The sequence below is a fragment of the Myxine glutinosa genome, chromosome 4 (genome assembly GCF_964187855.1).
Source record: "Myxine glutinosa chromosome 4, kmMyxGlut1.1, whole genome shotgun sequence".
In the NCBI taxonomy this organism is placed as follows: Eukaryota; Metazoa; Chordata; class Myxini; order Myxiniformes; family Myxinidae; genus Myxine; species Myxine glutinosa.
In genome coordinates this window covers 118,187,685-118,206,409 of record NC_136264.1, presented here as the reverse complement: position 1 = coordinate 118,206,409, position 18,725 = coordinate 118,187,685, and the positions used below count along the sequence as shown (strand labels likewise).

The window sequence follows — 18,725 nt, the reverse complement described above, 5'->3', positions numbered from 1 at the left end:
TAAATCGGGCTTATGGCTAATAATCCCCAGTGTGTAACGCCTCCTGTAATTTTCCTTTTGTTCTTATAAAATTCAGCCGGCCAGTCAATGAGATCCATGCACCCACAACGCCGTCAGGGCGAACAAAAAAACCCAGCACATTTGCCGATCGTGCCAGTGAACCCCGCCTCACGGCCGTCAACGTCATCCGAACATTCTCGAGAGATTAGACTCCGCCCCCCGACAACTCGTGATGGGGAGGCCGCGCCTCGACCTTCATCATTGGGCATTAAGCAAGGCCGTGAGGCCCCTCCCCGAAGACGGGGTTTGGTCGAGAGGACAAGATAAGGTGATGGGACCTGAGGATTGGGAGAGTGATGTCAGTGAGGAGGGAGAGGAAGAGTCCGTCTCTCTGTTCGTGACTGGAACTGGCCCTTGCTTCGTGGCGAACGGTCGCATTTTATATCGCTCTTCCTGTGCCTTTGACGGAGGCGGTTGCGCTTTGAGCAGTGCGTGCTAGCGAGGCGTGTGTTAGGAGCCCGGTGGATTGTGACGATCGGAGGAGGAAGGATTTTGGCCGCCGCTCCGCAGGTGGGTGGCTGCTACTGGTGTGACTGCGCGCCATCTTGTGCAGTTCCCTCGCGGTGACTCGGGGACCCGTTCGACAACCACCAGGCTTCCGAGGGCCGTTTGAGTACGCCAGGCTTAGTACCGGCTAACACACCACGCAAACATATTGTTACGGACACGACTTTGATGTTATGGTGGGCCGAGCGGAATGGCCGCCGTGTCCGCACAAGTTACCCGATTATACTCGAACCTTGGCCGAGTCGCGCTACGCTAGATCAATGAAGGAAAAGGACACAACGGCTGGGTTAAAAATGATACGACACCAGGGGTACGGTTCTCAAGACCTCCGGAGGAGGTTATAATATGGCGGAAGGTTAGATTACAGGAATGAGAGGGACAGCATAGGAAGATAGGCACTTAAACACGGTCTTATCTTAACCCCGACAGACGACAGATAAACGGGACAAAACTGACTCACACGGGGATTGATGGCAAGGAAGACGGGTAGTCGATGGCTCAAGGTGCACTCTTGGCTCAGGGCAGAATCGACCCGGTCCGGTCCAATGATGCGGGAAGGTCGCTCAGCGCTCGGAGGTCGCGACTTGTCTTTCCAAGCTGGGGGCGCATCTGACGTCACGTCCGGTAAGTCGCTGCGTATATCCGGCGGGGAGTGACACGCCCTCGGCTAGTTAGCTCCGCCCCAGATGGAATCGGTCCGCCCTTCTTATTGGGTGCGGGGGGGTTACCGGCTCCGCCCCTGACGAGGAGCTGACAGCCAGCCCCTTCGTGGTAACCCCGTGGAGCGCATGGGCAATGGCGGCTAACCACGCCGGAGTGAGGACGCACACTCCCCGCGCCGCGCCGCCCCCAATCTCCTCTGTTGTTGTAGTTGTTGTTGTTGTTGTTGTTGTTGTTGTTTCATGGGGAAGATGGGAGGAGGTAAGGGGAGGTCCTAAACTCACTACTGGTGCCATACAATCACATTCTGGTGCAACGAAGAGTCAGAATTAATGGAAACGAGTCCTTAACTGACATAGACTAAGAATAACTAGCAAGATGTCCGAAAGTTGTCTACGTGAGATGCGGTGGACCTGGGCACGACATTTAATGGGGGAAAAAGGGGAAGGTCGGTTCTACAGAGTGTTATTTACAGGCAATGGGACTAGGGAATGGGGGATTGGGGATAGTTGGGGAGTATTGGGGAAATAGGGGAATATTTACAAGCGGATATGGAGGCCAAATTCCATATCCGCAACATTGCACCCTTCTCTACCCTCGGGGCGTCCCGACCCGATAAATTTTTACCTACTTTAGTGTGGCACTCAGATGTAGTTCCCTCTACTATTAACTCTACCCTGAGTGCGACAGTTTTACGGATATTCACAAATGAGTAAATATGTCCCCCTGCGACGTTGCACCCTTCTCCTCACAGAAACACACCCACAGGATAACCGAATTGCGGAAAGAATTCGCAAACTAAACATACAGCCGGTAGGGAGCATTATTTACACAAGACTACGCTGATATTTACACTACGATCCAGGACCTGTTTTTGGAGGAACACATGCAGATGTTATGCATAGAGAGAGCACGCATGCCAGCATCGATACACCAACTCACGAGTGCTCTGTGGCCTTACGGCCTTTAATAATGTGCAGAGCACCCCGTCCAAGCACCAAAAGCACCACCCCATCACACAGTCAGCACCATCCGGTGCAGTCACCATTGTTCATTAAAATAAAAACAACAACCCCTAACCCTGCAGGTGTCTCTTGCTCTTCATGTGGTGCACTTGGCCTTCTGGCTTCTTTCAAAAATAAAGAAAGGTGCCAACCGCGTCCATTTCTTTATTGTGGCCGTCAGGGGGCCAACTATAAGTGGTTCACCTTGTATGGCATAGGTGCCACGTTGACCCATAGGTCCATCCACGGGTGGTGCTTGGCCGCAAAAGAACTGCGGTCCATTGTGGGTGGTCACCAACATTGCGGTCCATATGGTGTATCGATCCAGGCAGCAAGCAGCGAAAGTGCAGGCCCACAACTGCGGAGCCAGCACCTCTCTCTCCTCTCTCTCTGCCCCAAAGCCAGATCCTCGGAGGTGGGAGACAAAAGAAAAGACAAGTGAGTAAGGTGGTAAGGGCGCAAAAGTGCACGCAATGTAAGGTAATGCACACTGGGGGCACATGGGAACCAGGTGAGACAGGTACGTTCCTACCGTACGCCCCCCCCCCCCCACCAGGTAACCTACATGGCCCCTCCCTTACCCCTTACTGTATCCACAAAACACAACACTACCCATAAACATCTACTTTACAAATCAACAAACGTCCCTACTGTCTTCCCCGTTCCTCCCATAAACCAAATTCGTCTTCTCTCCCTCCTAACCAATCAAATTTGCCATTTTCAACTCAACATCATAATTTGCTATCACCAATTCATCATCAGTCCCTCCTAGGGAGGGAGAGATGGAATCACCCCAATGTCTCATCCACGTCGTGATGCGTCTCACAAATCCAACAGCAATTCTCCTTTCTGCAACACAAACAAAGAAAACACAGGTGTGGAGTCATCATCATCACAGGTAAGTGGCTGCGTATGGTGCGACAGGTTCATCAATCCTAACTATTTCCTAAATGACTTCAACAACTTTACATTACCCGGGGTCTTTCTCCGGCCAAACCATTGGCCCTCTTACACTATGGGTTCTAAAAAACCAATTCCCATTGGCCAAACTGTGGTGCTTTTCAATTTGGGGTCTCACTCCCCCGATTCATCTCCCGGTGCCCTCGCACAATTTCTGGGCTGTGGCGTGTACCTCTCCCAGCGGGTCTACCCACCTGCACACCTCCACCACTGCAGTTGCCTCCGAGCTTACCTGCTCCTTACCCTAACCTAACTACCTGGGGAAGGCCCTCTGGCGCTCTCCCCACTCGGTGCCCTCTCTGGCACTGGGCTACCTGGGTCCGTCCTCCGGATCCTCGGGCCCCATCCACAACTAACGGCTCCCAGAGCCCACCTGCGGCCTCACCTGGCCGACATCCTCACAGTGGTGGAGTGCCCAACCAACTACACACACTAACAGGCTACACGCCCAGCCATTTCCACAACACTAATGCACCCATCCACAATACCATTCTGTCACCCGCACCACAGATGCCAATATCCAACCACAATTTACCTGTACCCTCTACCTAACACTTACACTACCCACCCCGGGTATCCGTGATGGGGGTCCACTCTTCCCCCATTCACACCTTCGCACCATGCACACCACTCCGTACCACTTACTCCAACTCTCTCCACACACCTGTACTTGCACACCTGTGCTCTCATTCTTGGTGCCGCCTGCACCCTTCTCTCCCCAAGCGCATTCGCGCTGATCCACACACTCACTACTCACACACTGCTCCACACACCTGTCCAGTTGCACACCTGTGCAATCACACCTGTTCAATTCTCACACAGCATCATCTCATCTAACTACTCCCCTCTGAAACTTGCGCTTCCCAGTCGTCCCTTTAAACTATTGCGCTCCCACGTCATTATCATCCACACTAATCTACCTGCGTCCCCACTACAGGTATCAGTCACTAACTAACCTTAACGTTACCTAATGTCTTCTTCTAGGGCCCTATCAATATAACCTAACCCACCCGGGCTAGTTTTCACTGCCATACACCCCATAAGCTATTGCGCATTTGCCCCACATGGGAAGGGCGGCAGGGATGCCAGCCTTACCCACCGGGCCCATCGCTCACTACCAATTTTGCACATCAAATTTCAACAAATTAAAAATTTGCCAATCACTACCCATCATCTGCCAATCACTACTGCCAATCCCTTGCCAATCATCAAATTTTGTTTTTCTCTAATTTTGGGTCCAAAACACTAACCTCATCACCCAGTCTACTCACTAATGCCTCTCGCTGCGCCAATTCCTGTCCAAAGCCCGGCTTCGTAAAGCCAAGCCATGAATGCGGGTTGTTTGGTGCCAGCGGCTGGATACGTCCCGCATTCGGTGCAGGGACGGGGGCTTACCCGGGCCGAGATCCCACGCACCATCTCGGCGTGGAGCCATCCAATGTCCCGATCTCGACCTGCCGGACTGCCTCAACAAAAAGTGGTCGCCATGACGACCCTTTCTATCGGGCTGCCCGCTCCGCCTAGTGGAGCACGGACGCGGCCGTTCAAAGCGAGGCCCAGCACGCACCGAGGGCCCGATTCGGCTAAAAGTCGCTCTAACCTCTAAACCGGTTACCGTCGATGCTTCACCTGGACGCTTACACCCCGCAGCCCGTTCCTTGCTCAAACATCCAGCCGTTTCCATGCTCCTCGTACCTTTCCTTACACACCCAGGTACACCCATTCCACTCACAGCCTTGGTCACACACCTGACCACCGAACACCTTGGCACACATTCGTCAGCTGCACACCTCACCAACACACCTCTTCGCGCCCCCTCCTCTGTCACCTCCTCTGTGACAATCACAGGTGTGCTCTCATTCGCACACCCAACCACGTGCCTCACCACCAACTCCAGCGTGCATTCCCACTCATGCTCCTTGTCACTCTCACTCCTCTCACCACCACTCTTGACAACGCACTCACCCTTACTCATGCACCCGTCCGTTACACACCTTTCTCGCGCACACTCTTGCGCACACTCTCCCGTCACACCCTCTGTAACACTTACCACACCGCGCTTCCATGTGCTCCCTCGCACACGCGCTACAACCGACTCACTCTCGCCAGCACCCTCACTCCTTGGCACGCACTTTTTCCTCACACACCCCAGAGTCGGACTTTCTTGCACACCTCCTTTTTCGCACACCAGACCTGTCGCACACTTCACCAACGGCCTCTCACGAACACCCGGGTCCATCTCGACCCCCAAGCTTCTTAAATCCCCTGGCGCATCATACGCACGACCATATTGGTCACCACTTACACCGGGTCCTCTTCCTCTTCGCTTCTCCTCCATCACCTGCGAATCCCTCATCCGGTTAATGAGCACATCATCACGATCCGAACACAGACTTTGGACCAATTCTTTTATCTCCTCTTTTATCTCTTTCTTATCCCCTCTCCGTCGCTTCTTAATTTCGCTCACCCCTTCTTCCACTTCTTCTAATTTCTGCTTCACTTCTTTTATGTCCCGGTACTTCTCCTCAAGCTCGTCCTCCAAGGCTACCTTGACCGTTTCCATGTGCATCCTCACCTGCCGGTCCTTCGTCTCCATTACCTCTATCACCTCGTCCAACCTCGTTGTCAATCCCTCACGTACCATCTGACATTCCCTCTTCGTCGCTATCAAGTCGTTTTTTATGTCGTTTTGTGTCGCTTTTAACCCTCCTAATACCGCAGTGTTCCTTTGAACCTGCTCCGTTAGTCCTTTTTGTCCCTCCGTCAGCTGTTCCACCTCCTGCGTCAGGTCCTCTATGCCCCCTTGTAACTTTACAGTCCCCTTTCTCACCTCCTTCTCCATGTGCTCCTTACAGTGCCTCACCTCCTCGCGCACTCCTCCGACCTCCTCACTCACACCTCTTCTGATCTCCTCTCCCATCACTTGCATCTCCTGCCCAGATGCCACCCTCATCTGCTCCATTTCCTCCCTGTGAGCATCCAGTTTGGTTTCTACCCCCATTCTGACCCCCTCTATCTGCTGCCCCATTTGGTTAACTTCCCTTTCCGCTTGGTTCCTCATGTCCCTCAATTTGCCTTCCATCCTGTTTTCTAACCCCTCTAACCCCTTTTGCATCCCTTCCATTTGATTCTCTTGAGCGGCCATTCTGTTTTCTACCCCCATTAACCCATTTCTCACCTCTTTTATCCCGTTGTCTAACCCCTCAAAATTATTGTCTAACTTCCCAAATTTCTTGTCTAACCCCTCACCGGTCCTCCTCGCTTCGTCCCTCATTACCCCCATTTGGTTTCCCATTACCCCCAATTGCTCACTCTGAGCATCCATCCGGTTCCCCATTACCCCCATTTGGCCCTCCAATCGCTCACCCAATCGCTTTCTATCAGCTCTCATTTTCTCACTATTAGCCCTCATATCGTCCCTCTGCAGGTTGAGGGACGCCTGCATTTGCGCCATAAATTGCTCCATGAGGGCCTGCATTTGGGCCATCCCTCCCACTTGTGCAGCGGGTGCGGCCGCCGTAGCTATGTGCGAGGCGCCATTTCGCGCGCCCGCAACGTCGGGCGCAACGACGCTATTTTGTGCGTCTGCTACCCTCACTGCTTCGCTCTCCTCTTGTCCCTCATTTTGGTCCTGGACCGACCCTGCCTCACTCTCCTCTACCGGACCCCAGCCGACTTGGTCTGCCATAGCGCGACTTTCAAAATTCGGGTTTTTATATTTGGTAAAACACAATCAAATTTCGCCGTTATAATTTCGAGCGCGGGAAACGCGCTCCGGATCGAATTCTACCTCCCAACACCAATTGTTACCCTAGTGGTACAATTGGTGTTCCAAAATTTGGGCCTAATAAATTTAGTCCCAGGTCCGAATCCGACACTCCTGACACCAATTGTTACGGACACGACTTTGATGTTATGGTGGGCCGAGCGGAATGGCCGCCGTGTCCGCACAAGTTACCCGATTATACTCGAACCTTGGCCGAGTCGCGCTACGCTAGATCAATGAAGGAAAATGACACAACGGCTGGGTTAAAAATGATACGACACCAGGGGTACGGTTCTCAAGACCTCCGGAGGAGGTTATAATATGGCGGAAGGTTAGATTACAGGAATGAGAGGGACAGCATAGGAAGATAGGCACTTAAACACGGTCTTATCTTAACCCCGACAGACGACAGATAAACGGGACAAAACTGACTCACACGGGGATTGATGGCAAGGAAGGCGGGTAGTCGATGGCTCAAGGTGCACTCTTGGCTCAGGGCAGAATCGACCCGGTCCGGTCCAATGATGCGGGAAGGTCGCTCAGCGCTCGGAGGTCGCGACTTGTCTTTCCAAGCTGGGGGCGCATCTGACGTCACGTCCGGTAAGTCGCTGCGTATATCCGGCGGGGAGTGACACGCCCTCGGCTAGTTAGCTCCGCCCCAGATGGAATCGGTCCGCCCTTCTTATTGGGTGCGGGGGGGTTACCGGCTCCGCCCCTGACGAGGAGCTGACAGCCAGCCCCTTCGTGGTAACCCCGTGGAGCGCATGGGCAATGGCGGCTAACCACGCCGGAGTGAGGACGCACACTCCCCGCGCCGCGCCGCCCCCAATCTCCTCTGTTGTTGTAGTTGTTGTTGTTGTTGTTGTTGTTGTTGTTTCATGGGGAAGATGGGAGGAGGTAAGGGGAGGTCCTAAACTCACTACTGGTGCCATACAATCACATTCTGGTGCAACGAAGAGTCAGAATTCATGGAAACGAGTCCTTAACTGACATAGACTAAGAATAACTAGCAAGATGTCCGAAAGTTGTCTACGTGAGATGCGGTGGACCTGGGCACGACATTTAATGGGGGAAAAAGGGGAAGGTCGGTTCTACAGAGTGTTATTTACAGGCAATGGGACTAGGGAATGGGGGATTGGGGATAGTTGGGGAGTATTGGGGAAATAGGGGAATGTTTACAAGCGGATATGGAGGCCAAATTCCATATCCGCAACAATATTTTCTTTAATTTGTCTTCCCTTGTCGTGTCTCTGTGTCCATATGGATGGTCCCTCACTTAGAATATAGTTTTTACCTCACCATTCATTTTTTGATGGCACCGCATTATTTTCATGAAATCATTATTTTCTGACTTTCAATTTCTTGTCCTGTTCATTTTTGTGTCTGTGGGTCGAGGGATAACCCCGTGTTGGCTCTCCGATCACGTCAGGCTTCGGGCCTTTCCCACGCACGCGAAAAGATAATCCCACCAAGTTTGAAATACGCCTCGGAGTTAAAGCTCGTTTTGGCTATCCGTCATCGGGGATCTTAATCCCCGGCAATGCAGCAATATATATATATGAATATAAATGTAATATACACACACACTCACACACACACACACACACACACACACACACACACACACACACACACACACACACACACACACAAACATGCACGAAGGATACTTTGAGATATTGGAGGGCTCCCTTCCACCTTCTGAAACCTGCAAATGGAGATAGCAAACAAAAAAAACCACACACATCTATGATAATCACTCCTTTGCCAGTATGATAACGCACTTCTTGATTTCCTCCTCACACCAGCATGTGACCGGAAATGGCTGTTCCGAGTATAAAAATGGACACGTGCTGAGGCCTCGGATCTTTTTGCTTGTAGAAGTCCATTGGGTTAGCGCATGAAACATTGGGTGATACTCGGAAAGCTCTTACTTTTTGTCAATAAATTCAAAACAATCACTCAGGCCTCGATTTTTCAATTTTGGATCATGGGGACTACAGGAGGGGGGGGGGGGGGTCTTTCTTTCTGAGGTCTTTCACTGAGGAGAGGCTTCCGTCTGGCCACTTTGCCATAAGCATGTCTTTGTGCAATTTTTGGTTTGATGAGCTGTTCCTCTTGATTGTGGATATTCCCAACTGCCTTAAAATATTTAAACAAATATGTCAAATCAAGCACTCACCACAACCACCATCACGACCAGCACTCGTAGGAGTTTCTGAACCACCAACTGGAGGAGGGCGCTGGTTATGTGACACACCATTGTGCTTTGAGTTGTTCTCCAGGGTTGAACTGCTGCTGGCAGTTGCTGCACTTTCTGTCCTGAAGAAGAAGCATATTTTAGTGATGTTAAATCATAAAATGCCATATACTCCTCATTGTTATTGTGAGGAGAAAATCATGAAATGCAGTTGCTGAATTAACCTATATCCCGAAGTTATTAAACAAACTCATTGCTTCAAGTCAACATTCTTCCCCACATTATTTATAGCTTCAGAATGTCTTTGTATGGGTGCAGACTCTTTAACATTCAGTCCAGGCAGCTCTGCTGTTAGGAAAGAAGGGAATACAAAAGCATTGTTCCGTTTATTGCAAGCATGGTCGGGAGCATTTGCAAACCACTGCACAATGATGTAAGGGTCGAAAACCAGTGTGGTTCAAGTAGGATTTAGCTCAGGTGGTAACAGGGTCCCCAATGGCTTTTCCAATCCTGGGTTTGATTGTGGGAGGTTGTTCCAACTGAAATGCTGTTTAAATGCTGCCAGCAGGTGGCCATCCTTTGGCTAGTAATGCACAATTGGCTATATCGTCGAAGGTGGGTGGGTACTGATGGTGAGGAAAGGTCATGGCTGATGCTGAGGCCTAAAGATTCAAGAGACTGAACCACTGTCAGTGGCTGACCACAGAAATAGATTGGTGAGCAATAGGGGTTTCCAGGATTGAAGGACATGTTCCATTTATCAGAGAAGCATCTTATTATAATAGAGCAAACGTATATGGTTCGCTATGTATGTATGTATGTATGTATGTTTACATGCGACGAATACGTCTTCTACTTCTTCAAATGAAATTACCACCCTCTTAATTAACCCTCTTAATTGCGTTAAGACTGCTGAGACCCCTCAGACCTTTGATGACCCTTTAATTCCCCCAAGACCCTTCAGACCACCAAGACCCCTTCAGACCCCCAAAGACCCCAAATACCCAAAATACCCTTCAAGGCCCTGAGGCTCAATAAGACCATGAATACCCAAAGACCCTGAATACTCAAAGACCCTGAATATCCGAAGACCCAAAACACCCCGAAGACCCAAAACACACCGAAGACGCAAAACACCCCGAAGACCCAAAACACCCCGAAGACCCAAAACACCCCAAAGACCCAAAACACCCCAAAGACCCAAAACACCCCGAAAACCCAAAACACCCCAAAGACCCAAACCCGAAGACCCAAAACACCCCGAAGACCCAAAACACCCCGAAGACCCAAAACACCCCGAAGACCCAAAACACCCCAAAGACCCAAAACACCCCAAAGACCCAAAACACCCCAAAGACCCAAAAGACCCCGAAGACTAAAAATACCCAGAAGACCCAAAAGACCCTGAAGACTAAAAATACTCGGAAGACCCAAAAGACCCCAAAGACCCAAAAAGATCCAAAGACCCTTAAATACCAAGAAGAACCAAAAGAACATGAATACCCAAAAAGACCCCAAAGACCCAAAGATCCTTAAATACCAAGAAGAACCAAAAGAACCTTAAGACCCAAAAGCCCCTGAAGACCCAAAATGACACCGAAGACCCTTAAGACCCAAAAGCCTCTGAAGACACCAAAGACCCAAAAGACCCTGGAGACCCAAAACACCTCAAAGACCCAAAATACCCTTAAAGGCCCAGAGGATCCAAAAGACCCTGAAGACCCAAATGGCCCTAAAGACCCAAAACACCATGAAACCCAAAGGACACCGAAATGGTCAAAAATGCCTACCCCTCTGAAACGACGTGTGGTGAGGCGCGCGGAGCGCGCCGAGTCACGCTAGTATAATCAATTTGAGATCTGCACAGTATTCAGATATGCCAGTATGGGTTGCTAAAAATCTTTGCCTATGTTATGTTGCCACCATGATGTTGGGATCCGATGTTTAAATCCCATAGAAGGTGCTGACCGGTCCAGTCTAAAATGTTTATTGATCAACCACTTCGATTTCTCCTAATATCCTTGTCTTGCATGAAATACGTAGACACCAAATCTCAAGGGCACTGTTTTAGTGACAATGCACAGCCAGCCTTTGTGTGCAGTCATTTTTCGGTCATCTCAGTATCGATTCTCGAAGAGATGCACTTATAAAACGGGTCGTGATGTCTGTTCGTCCGGTCATCCATCCGTCCGTTAACTTTTTTGCTATTTTTGCTACTTCTCCCTTATCACCCGGCTTATTGTTCTGAAACTGGGCACATGAATACAAGACAGTAGCTCACACAATCACTCAGACTTCGATTTTTCAATTTCGGATTATGGGGACTACAGGCGGGGGGGGGGGGGTCTTTCTTTCTGCGGTCTTTCACTGAGGAGAGGCTTCCGTCTGGCCACTCTGCCATAAAGCCCAGATCTGTGGAATGTTGCAGTGATGGTTGTCTTTCTGGAAGCTTCTCCCATCTCCACACAGGATCTCTGGAGCTCAGCTAGAGTGACCATCGGGTTCTTGGTCACCTCCCTTACCAAGGCCATTCTCCCCCGATTACTCAGTTTGGCCGGGTGGCCAGCTCTAGGAAGAGTCCTGGTTGTTCCAAACTTCTTCCATTTAAGAATTATGGAGGCCACTGTGCTCTTGGAAACCTTTAATGCAGCAGAAATTTTTTTGTAGGCTTTCCCAGATTTGTTCCTCGACACAACCCTGTCTCTGAGCTCTGCAGGCAGTTCCTTCGACCTCATGGCTTGGTTTTTGCTCTCATATGCATTGTCAGCTGTGAGACCTTATATATAGACAAGTGTGCGCCTTTCCAAATCATGTCCAATCAATTGAATTTACCACAGGTGGACTCCAATCAAGGTGTAGAAACATCTCAAAGATGATCAAGAGAAATGGGAGGCACCTGAGCTAAATTTCAAGTGTCATAGCAAAGGGTCTGAATACTTATGTAAATGTGATATTGTAGCGGCTGCCGCTGAGTTTTCACAATCGCCTTGCACCTATCAAGGACGCGGAGCGATCACCATGCCGGGCTCGTCCAGGACGCCCAGGCTCGCCCTCAACTTGCCAGGCCGCAGCCAGGACGCTGGGCCACGCCCCCTGGCGCCGGGCCTGGGCAAACCCCCTGGCGGAATAGATATATATTGCTGACTGATAAACGGTTTTTCAGAGTGCCTGAGTGTTTGATTTCATTAAAGCAACTCAGATGAATTCTAGCTTTTTGTCGCGTCCATTCTTCCGATCGACATGGGAGCCCCGGCTCCTTCATTGGTGACCTATCGACATGGACACGGCAGTCGCCCTTAAACTGCCTACCTTCTGGGAGGCTCACGCGGCGGTTTGGTTCGCACAGGCGGAGTCCCTGTTCGCCCTGCGAGGCATCACGGCCGACGACACCCGCTTCCACCATGTGGTAGCTGCGCTCGGGTCGGTTACCGCGGCCCGCGCCCTGAGCCTCCTCGAAAGCCCGCCAGCCGCTGACAAATACGGCGCGATTAAGAAGCTGCTCCTCGATGCTTTCGCCCTCCCATCGGCGGAACGCGCACGGCGCCTGCTCGATCTGCCTGAGCTCGGCGACACGCGCCCTTCCGAGCGCATGGACTACATGCTTTCACTGCTCGGCGAGCACTCTCCGGCATTCCTGTTCCGGGAGCTGTTCTTCCGTCAGCTGCCTAACCCGGTACGCCTCGCCCTGGCAAGCACGACGATCACAGATCCCCGGGCCCTTGCCAGAGAAGCCGACAAGATCTCCGCCGCAGGACAGCGCATCGTAGCGGCGACATGGGACCCACCGCCGTCCGACGCAACACCCAGGGCGCCCGAGAACCCGGCACGGTCGACGGCCGAACTGCCGACGCCATTGGCGGCCGCTCTACCGAGCCGACCACCTCCGGCACGACGACCGAGGCCTCCACCTGACCAAGCGTGGTGTTACTATCATGCCAGGTTCGGACAGAAGGCCCGGACATGCCGACCCCCGTGCACCTTCGGCAGGCCGGGAAACGGCCGGGCCGGCGTTCATTACCAGCCATGAGCGCCGGCCACACGGGCAACTTACTGTTCATCACGGATAAAGCGTCCGGACGGCGCTTCCTGTGCGACACCGGCGCCCAACTGAGTGTCATACCCGCCTCTGACCAGGACAGGCAATCCGCGGTTTGCGGCCCCTCCTTAGTTGCGGCCAACGGATCGACTATCCGCACCTTCGGCCCGCGCAACGTCACCCTCTGCTTCGGCGGCCAACGCTTTGCTTGGACGTTTGTAACCGCCAACGTGCCCATGGCTCTGCTAGGCGCCGACTTCCTCTGCGCACACGGACTGCTGGTGGACGTCCAACGGCGTCGTTTAATCAACGCTGAAACCTTCAGCTCCCTGGTATGCACATTGAGCAGCTCCGCGCCGACCGAGCTGGCATGCGCCGTCCCGGCGGCGAACGAGTTTGCTCGCCTGCTCACGGAGTTCCCGGCCCTCACGCGGCCGACGTTTTCGGCCGTCGCAGTACGGCATGGGATCGAGCACCACATACCAACCACGGGCCCGCCGGTCTACGCCAGGGCCCGCCGCCTCGACCCAGCCAAGCTCGCCGTAGCGAAGGCCGAATTCGACGCGTTGGAACACCTCGGCATCGTGCGGCGCTCCGATAGCGCGTGGGCCTCGCCACTGCACATCGTGCCAAAGCCGGGGGGTGGATGGCGCCCGTGTGGCGACTACCGCCGTCTCAATGACGCTACCACCCCCGACAGGTACCCGATCCCGCATATCCAAGACTTCTCCGCCCGTCTGGCGGGACGGGTCATTTTTTCGAAAATTGACCTCATACGGGGATATCACCAGGTACCTGTCAGGGCGGCCGACGTCCCTAAAACGGCAGTCATCACGCCGTTCGGCTTATTCGAATTCTTGCGGATGCCGTTTGGTCTCAAGAACGCGGCTCAGGCGTTCCAGCGCTTGATGGACGGCGTGCTGCGTGACCTGCCGTTCCTTTTCGTTTACCTGGACGACATCCTCGTCGCCAGCACGTCCCGGGCCGAGCACCTCCTCCACCTCCGGACGCTGTTCGAGCGCCTCAGCGAGCACGGCCTCATCGTCAACCCGGCCAAATGCCACTTCGGCACGACGGCCGTTGATTTTTTGGGCCATCACATCACCAAGAACGGGACCGTGCCGCTGCCAACCAAGGTCGAGGCCATCACCACGTTCCCGCGTCCCCGCACCATAAAGGCCCTGCAGGAATTCCTGGGAATGGTGAATTTTTATCACCGCTTCGTGCCCCGCGCTGCTCAGCTCATGCGGCCCCTCTACGAAGCCCTCCGGGGCATGCCGGCCAAGCACGACATCGCCTGGTCCGCAGCAATGGATGCGGCCTTCCAAGGCTCAAAGCGGGCCCTCGCCGACGCAACACTGCTCGCTCACCCGGTGCTCAACGCTCCCATCGCCCTCACCACGGATGCCTCCGACTACGCGGTGGGCGCCGTACATGAGCAATGGGTGAACGGGGTTTGGCAGCCACTCGCTTTTTTCAGCCGGCAGCTCCGGCCGAACGAGCTCAAATACAGCACGTTTGACCGGGAGCTCCTCGGTCTACACCTGGCCGTCCGCCATTTCCGCCACCTCCTGGAGGGCCGACCTTTCACGGCGTTCGTCGACCACAAGCCGTTGGTTTACGCCATGGCCAAGGTCACGGAGCCATGGTCGGCCCGCCAACAGCGCCACCTCTCCGCCGTGTCGGAGTTTACCACGGACATCCGGCACGTCGCCGGCAAAAACAACGCCGTGGCCGACTGTCTTTCCCGGGCCAGCGCGAACGCGGTCCACCTGGGCGTGGATTTTGCGCTTATGGCGGCGGACCAAACCACCGACACCACGGTGCAAGCCCTCCGGGCGGCGGACACGGGCCTCCGCCTGGCCGACATCCCCTGCGCGGACACTGTCCTGCTCTGCGACGTCTCCCAAGGCCAGCCTCGCCCCATCGTGCCCGTCGCCTGGCAACGCCGCATCTTCGCCTCCCTCCACGGCCTTTCCCACCCGGGCCGGAAAGCTTCCCAGAAGCTGGTGTCGGCGCGTTTCGTCTGGCACGGCCTTCGTCGGGACGTCCGCGATTGGACCAGCGCCTGCACGGCCTGCCAACGGGCCAAGGTCCACCGACACACCCAGGCCCCGCTGGCACCTTTCACCGTGCCCGAACGACGTTTCGACCACGTCAACGTGGATCTGGTGGGCCCCCTCCCCCCGTCACGGGGGTTCACACACCTGCTCACCATGGTGGACAGGACCACCAGGTGGCCGGAGGCCGTTCCCCTCGTCTCCACCACCACCGCCGACGTGGCGCAGGCTTTCATCGCCACCTGGGTCGCCCGCTTCGGCGCACCGGCGGACATCTCGTCAGACCGCGGTCCACAGTTCACCTCCGAGCTGTGGGGCGCGGTCGCCCGCAACCTGGGGATCAAGCTCCACCGTACTACGGCCTACCACCCCCAAGCAAACGGGTTGTGCGAGCGATTCCACCGCTCCATGAAGGCCGCGCTCATGGCCGGCCTTCAAGACGTCGGGTGGGCCGACCGGCTGCCGTGGGTCCTTTTGGGCCTTCGCACGGCCCCCAAGGAGGACCTCCAGGCATCCACCGCCGAGCTTGTCTATGGCCAGGTGCTACGCGTCCCGGGCGAATTTGTGCCCGACGCTACCAGTCCCTGGTCCGCAGCTCACCAGCGCTCGGACCTCCAGGAGGCCGCCCGACGGTTTGCCCCCGTGCCAACATCCCACCACGGTGACCCCCAGTCCTACGTCCCCCCAGCACTCCGCACAGCGGAGTATGTTTTTGTGCGTCACGACGCACATCGGTGGCCACTCCAGCCGCCATACGACGGGCCCTTCCGGGTGCTGCGACGGGACGACAAGTCGTTCGTCATCGACATCGGCGGCAGGTCGGACCGGATTGCTGTGGACCGCCTCAAGCCGGCGCACGTGGACGTCGACCACCCACCACGGGTGGCCCTTCCGCCGCGGCGAGGCCGTCCCCCGTCCACGGTGCCCCCCACTCGACCGCCCACCACCTCACCGGACCCCCTCCCACGACCCGCCAGGGGTCGCTTCGGCCGGGTCATCAGGACCCCCCTCAAATTGACCCTGCCGGTGCAAGTCGATTCTGGGGGGACGTGTGTAGCGGCTGCCGCTGAGTTTTCACAATCGCCTTGCACCTATCAAGGACGCGGAGCGATCACCATGCCGGGCTCGTCCAGGACGCCCAGGCTCGCCCTCAACTTGCCAGGCCGCAGCCAGGACGCTGGGCCACGCCCCCTGGCGCCGGGCCTGGGCAAACCCCCTGGCGGAATAGATATATATTGCTGACTGATAAACGGTTTTTCAGAGTGCCTGAGTGTTTGATTTCATTAAAGCAACTCAGATGAATTCTAGCTTTTTGTCGCGTCCATTCTTCCGATCGACGTGGGAGCCCCGGCTCCTTCAATATTTCAGTTTTTCCTTTTTAATAAATTTGCAAAACTTTCTAAAATCCTGTTTTCTTTTTGTTATTTTGGGGTATTGAGTGTAGATTGATGAGGGAAAAAATGAATTAAAACGATTTCAGCATAAGGCTGCAACATAACGAAATGTGAAAAAAGTGAAGGGGTCTGAATACTTTCTGAATGCACCGTATGTAGCGAACAGTGGATTCATTGACGCCATAATGCCTGCCAACAGAGGCCGCACTCTCTCCTCTCGAAAGCCGGTTGAGCAGGTCCACTTTCTGGCTCAGGCTCATCACTTTCTTCTGCTATCATGGAAAATAGTGTCCTATGACTTTTCTTCAGCGAAATAGTTTCTCCATTAACTATAGACCTTAGACAATCTCGACAGATTTTACCAACTTTAGTGAAGGAATCAATCAGTGGGCAACTGAACTTCTTCCAACAAGCTGGAGCTAACAGACTCTGTGAGAGTCCACTTAGACGAAACTGTACTTGGAATCATAGACCCTGCGCTCTGTCTATTTGCACAGAACAATGACAAACCTCAGCATCCACCTACAAATTTATCTTACCCTGTCCGTCACCGACAAGTGTTGTAATTGTGACAAAAATACGGTCTGTGTTTGCCAACTGCTAATGATCCTGATTGGTCCATAAAATAAGGTTGTCTGCAGAGTAGGGGGGAAATCTAGTAAAGTAGTCCAGCAAGGCTGCATTAACCTGGGCCCAGTGGCTCACCTTGCCGATTATTATTAGCCCCCCTATGGACTTAGTCCGATAACGGGGCTTATGGATTGGGTCTTTTCTGTTCGTCTGTCTGTCGATGCGTGCGTGCGTCCGCAACCATATCTCGGAGATGTATGGACCGATTTTCTTCATCCTGGATCCAAAGCCAATACATGATGGCATACATATGCACAACATTTTGTTTTGCGGCCATTTTAGTTGTAAAAAAAACCTCGATATTGACCACGTACGTCCTCAACCATTTCTCAGACATGCATTTACTGATCTTGTTCAAATTCAGCACACAGGCAAAGAATGATGGCTTACATACGCACATCAATTATTTTCGAGATCAGATCCAAGGTGGGTAACTCGCACAGACATTTTGTTACTTAAACGTGTCCCCAACCATTTCTCAGACATGCATGGTCCGATTTTGTTCAAACTTGACACAAAGACAATCCATGAGTATACATATGAAGAGCATTTTGTTTTGTAATCCAACCAAAGATGGCCGACTGGCAGCCTTTACCTCCGAACAGCAAAATTCCTAAAACCACGGGGCTATGACATTTTATGTGTTTTTCTTGGGGTTTTTTTTGAACAGTGGACATACGACTATTAAGATTTTCTGGACAGACCAGTGCAAAGTCAAAAGGAAACTGATGATTTCTCATGGGATTTGATGAAATTTCCACCTCATTCTGATCACATCTCGTGAAACATGCAGACGAGTTTCTGCAAGAATTAGGAAAAGGGTAAATAAGGCAAATCTTGAGCAGGTAACAACTTGGCTTTCTTTGCAAACTTCCACTGCTTTCCTTATCCAACTGCCTTGCATTTCCTGGGGATGTTATGGATGTCGGTAATCAACGGAACATGCAGTCTTGTTGATGAATGGGTCTCAAGGGGGATGGAGGCCAGAATGGCGAGCGAGACAAAGCCCATTCGAGGCTGATGAAGTTCAGACATCAAAGCCACGACACATGCTTCACTGCGCACATGCAGCGGTATAACATGGCTTGCCATCTGGCACCTCCATTCTGGCAGTAACACGACAGGCGGTGATTTCTGAAGCCAATTTTGTTTGCCTCATGTGGAGCTAATCAATCAAATCGTGACGAGACAAAGTAATCAAATCAGTTTTGAAATCCGCAATGAGCATTATTTTTATATTCCAAATATTGCTATTCCTCATGGAGGTACGAATCCAACTCTGAGCAACTCCTCGGGCTCCACAAAAAAAATCACGAAGAAACTTTTGTCTAGTCTGCAATATATTATTGCAATATCCAACCATGTTATTATTTTCAGATTAACACAGAGAGCATATTCGTTCTGTACTCACCGCCATCTTGCCCTTACCCAGCAAGTAATGCTGACCG

The 18,725-nt window shown here is 53.0% G+C and overlaps 1 protein-coding gene across 1 annotated transcript in view; it reads right to left on the bottom strand.

Annotated features, from left to right (window-relative positions):
* EFCC1 (EF-hand and coiled-coil domain containing 1) overlaps positions 1-18,725 on the bottom strand; it is a 69,731-nt gene that overhangs the window by 16,172 nt on the left and 34,834 nt on the right. Inside the window, exon 2 of the mRNA XM_078776339.1 lies at positions 9,140-9,279. Within this exon, the coding sequence (XP_078632465.1) occupies positions 9,140-9,279 (140 nt within the window). The remainder of the gene's footprint in view (positions 1-9,139; positions 9,280-18,725) is intronic.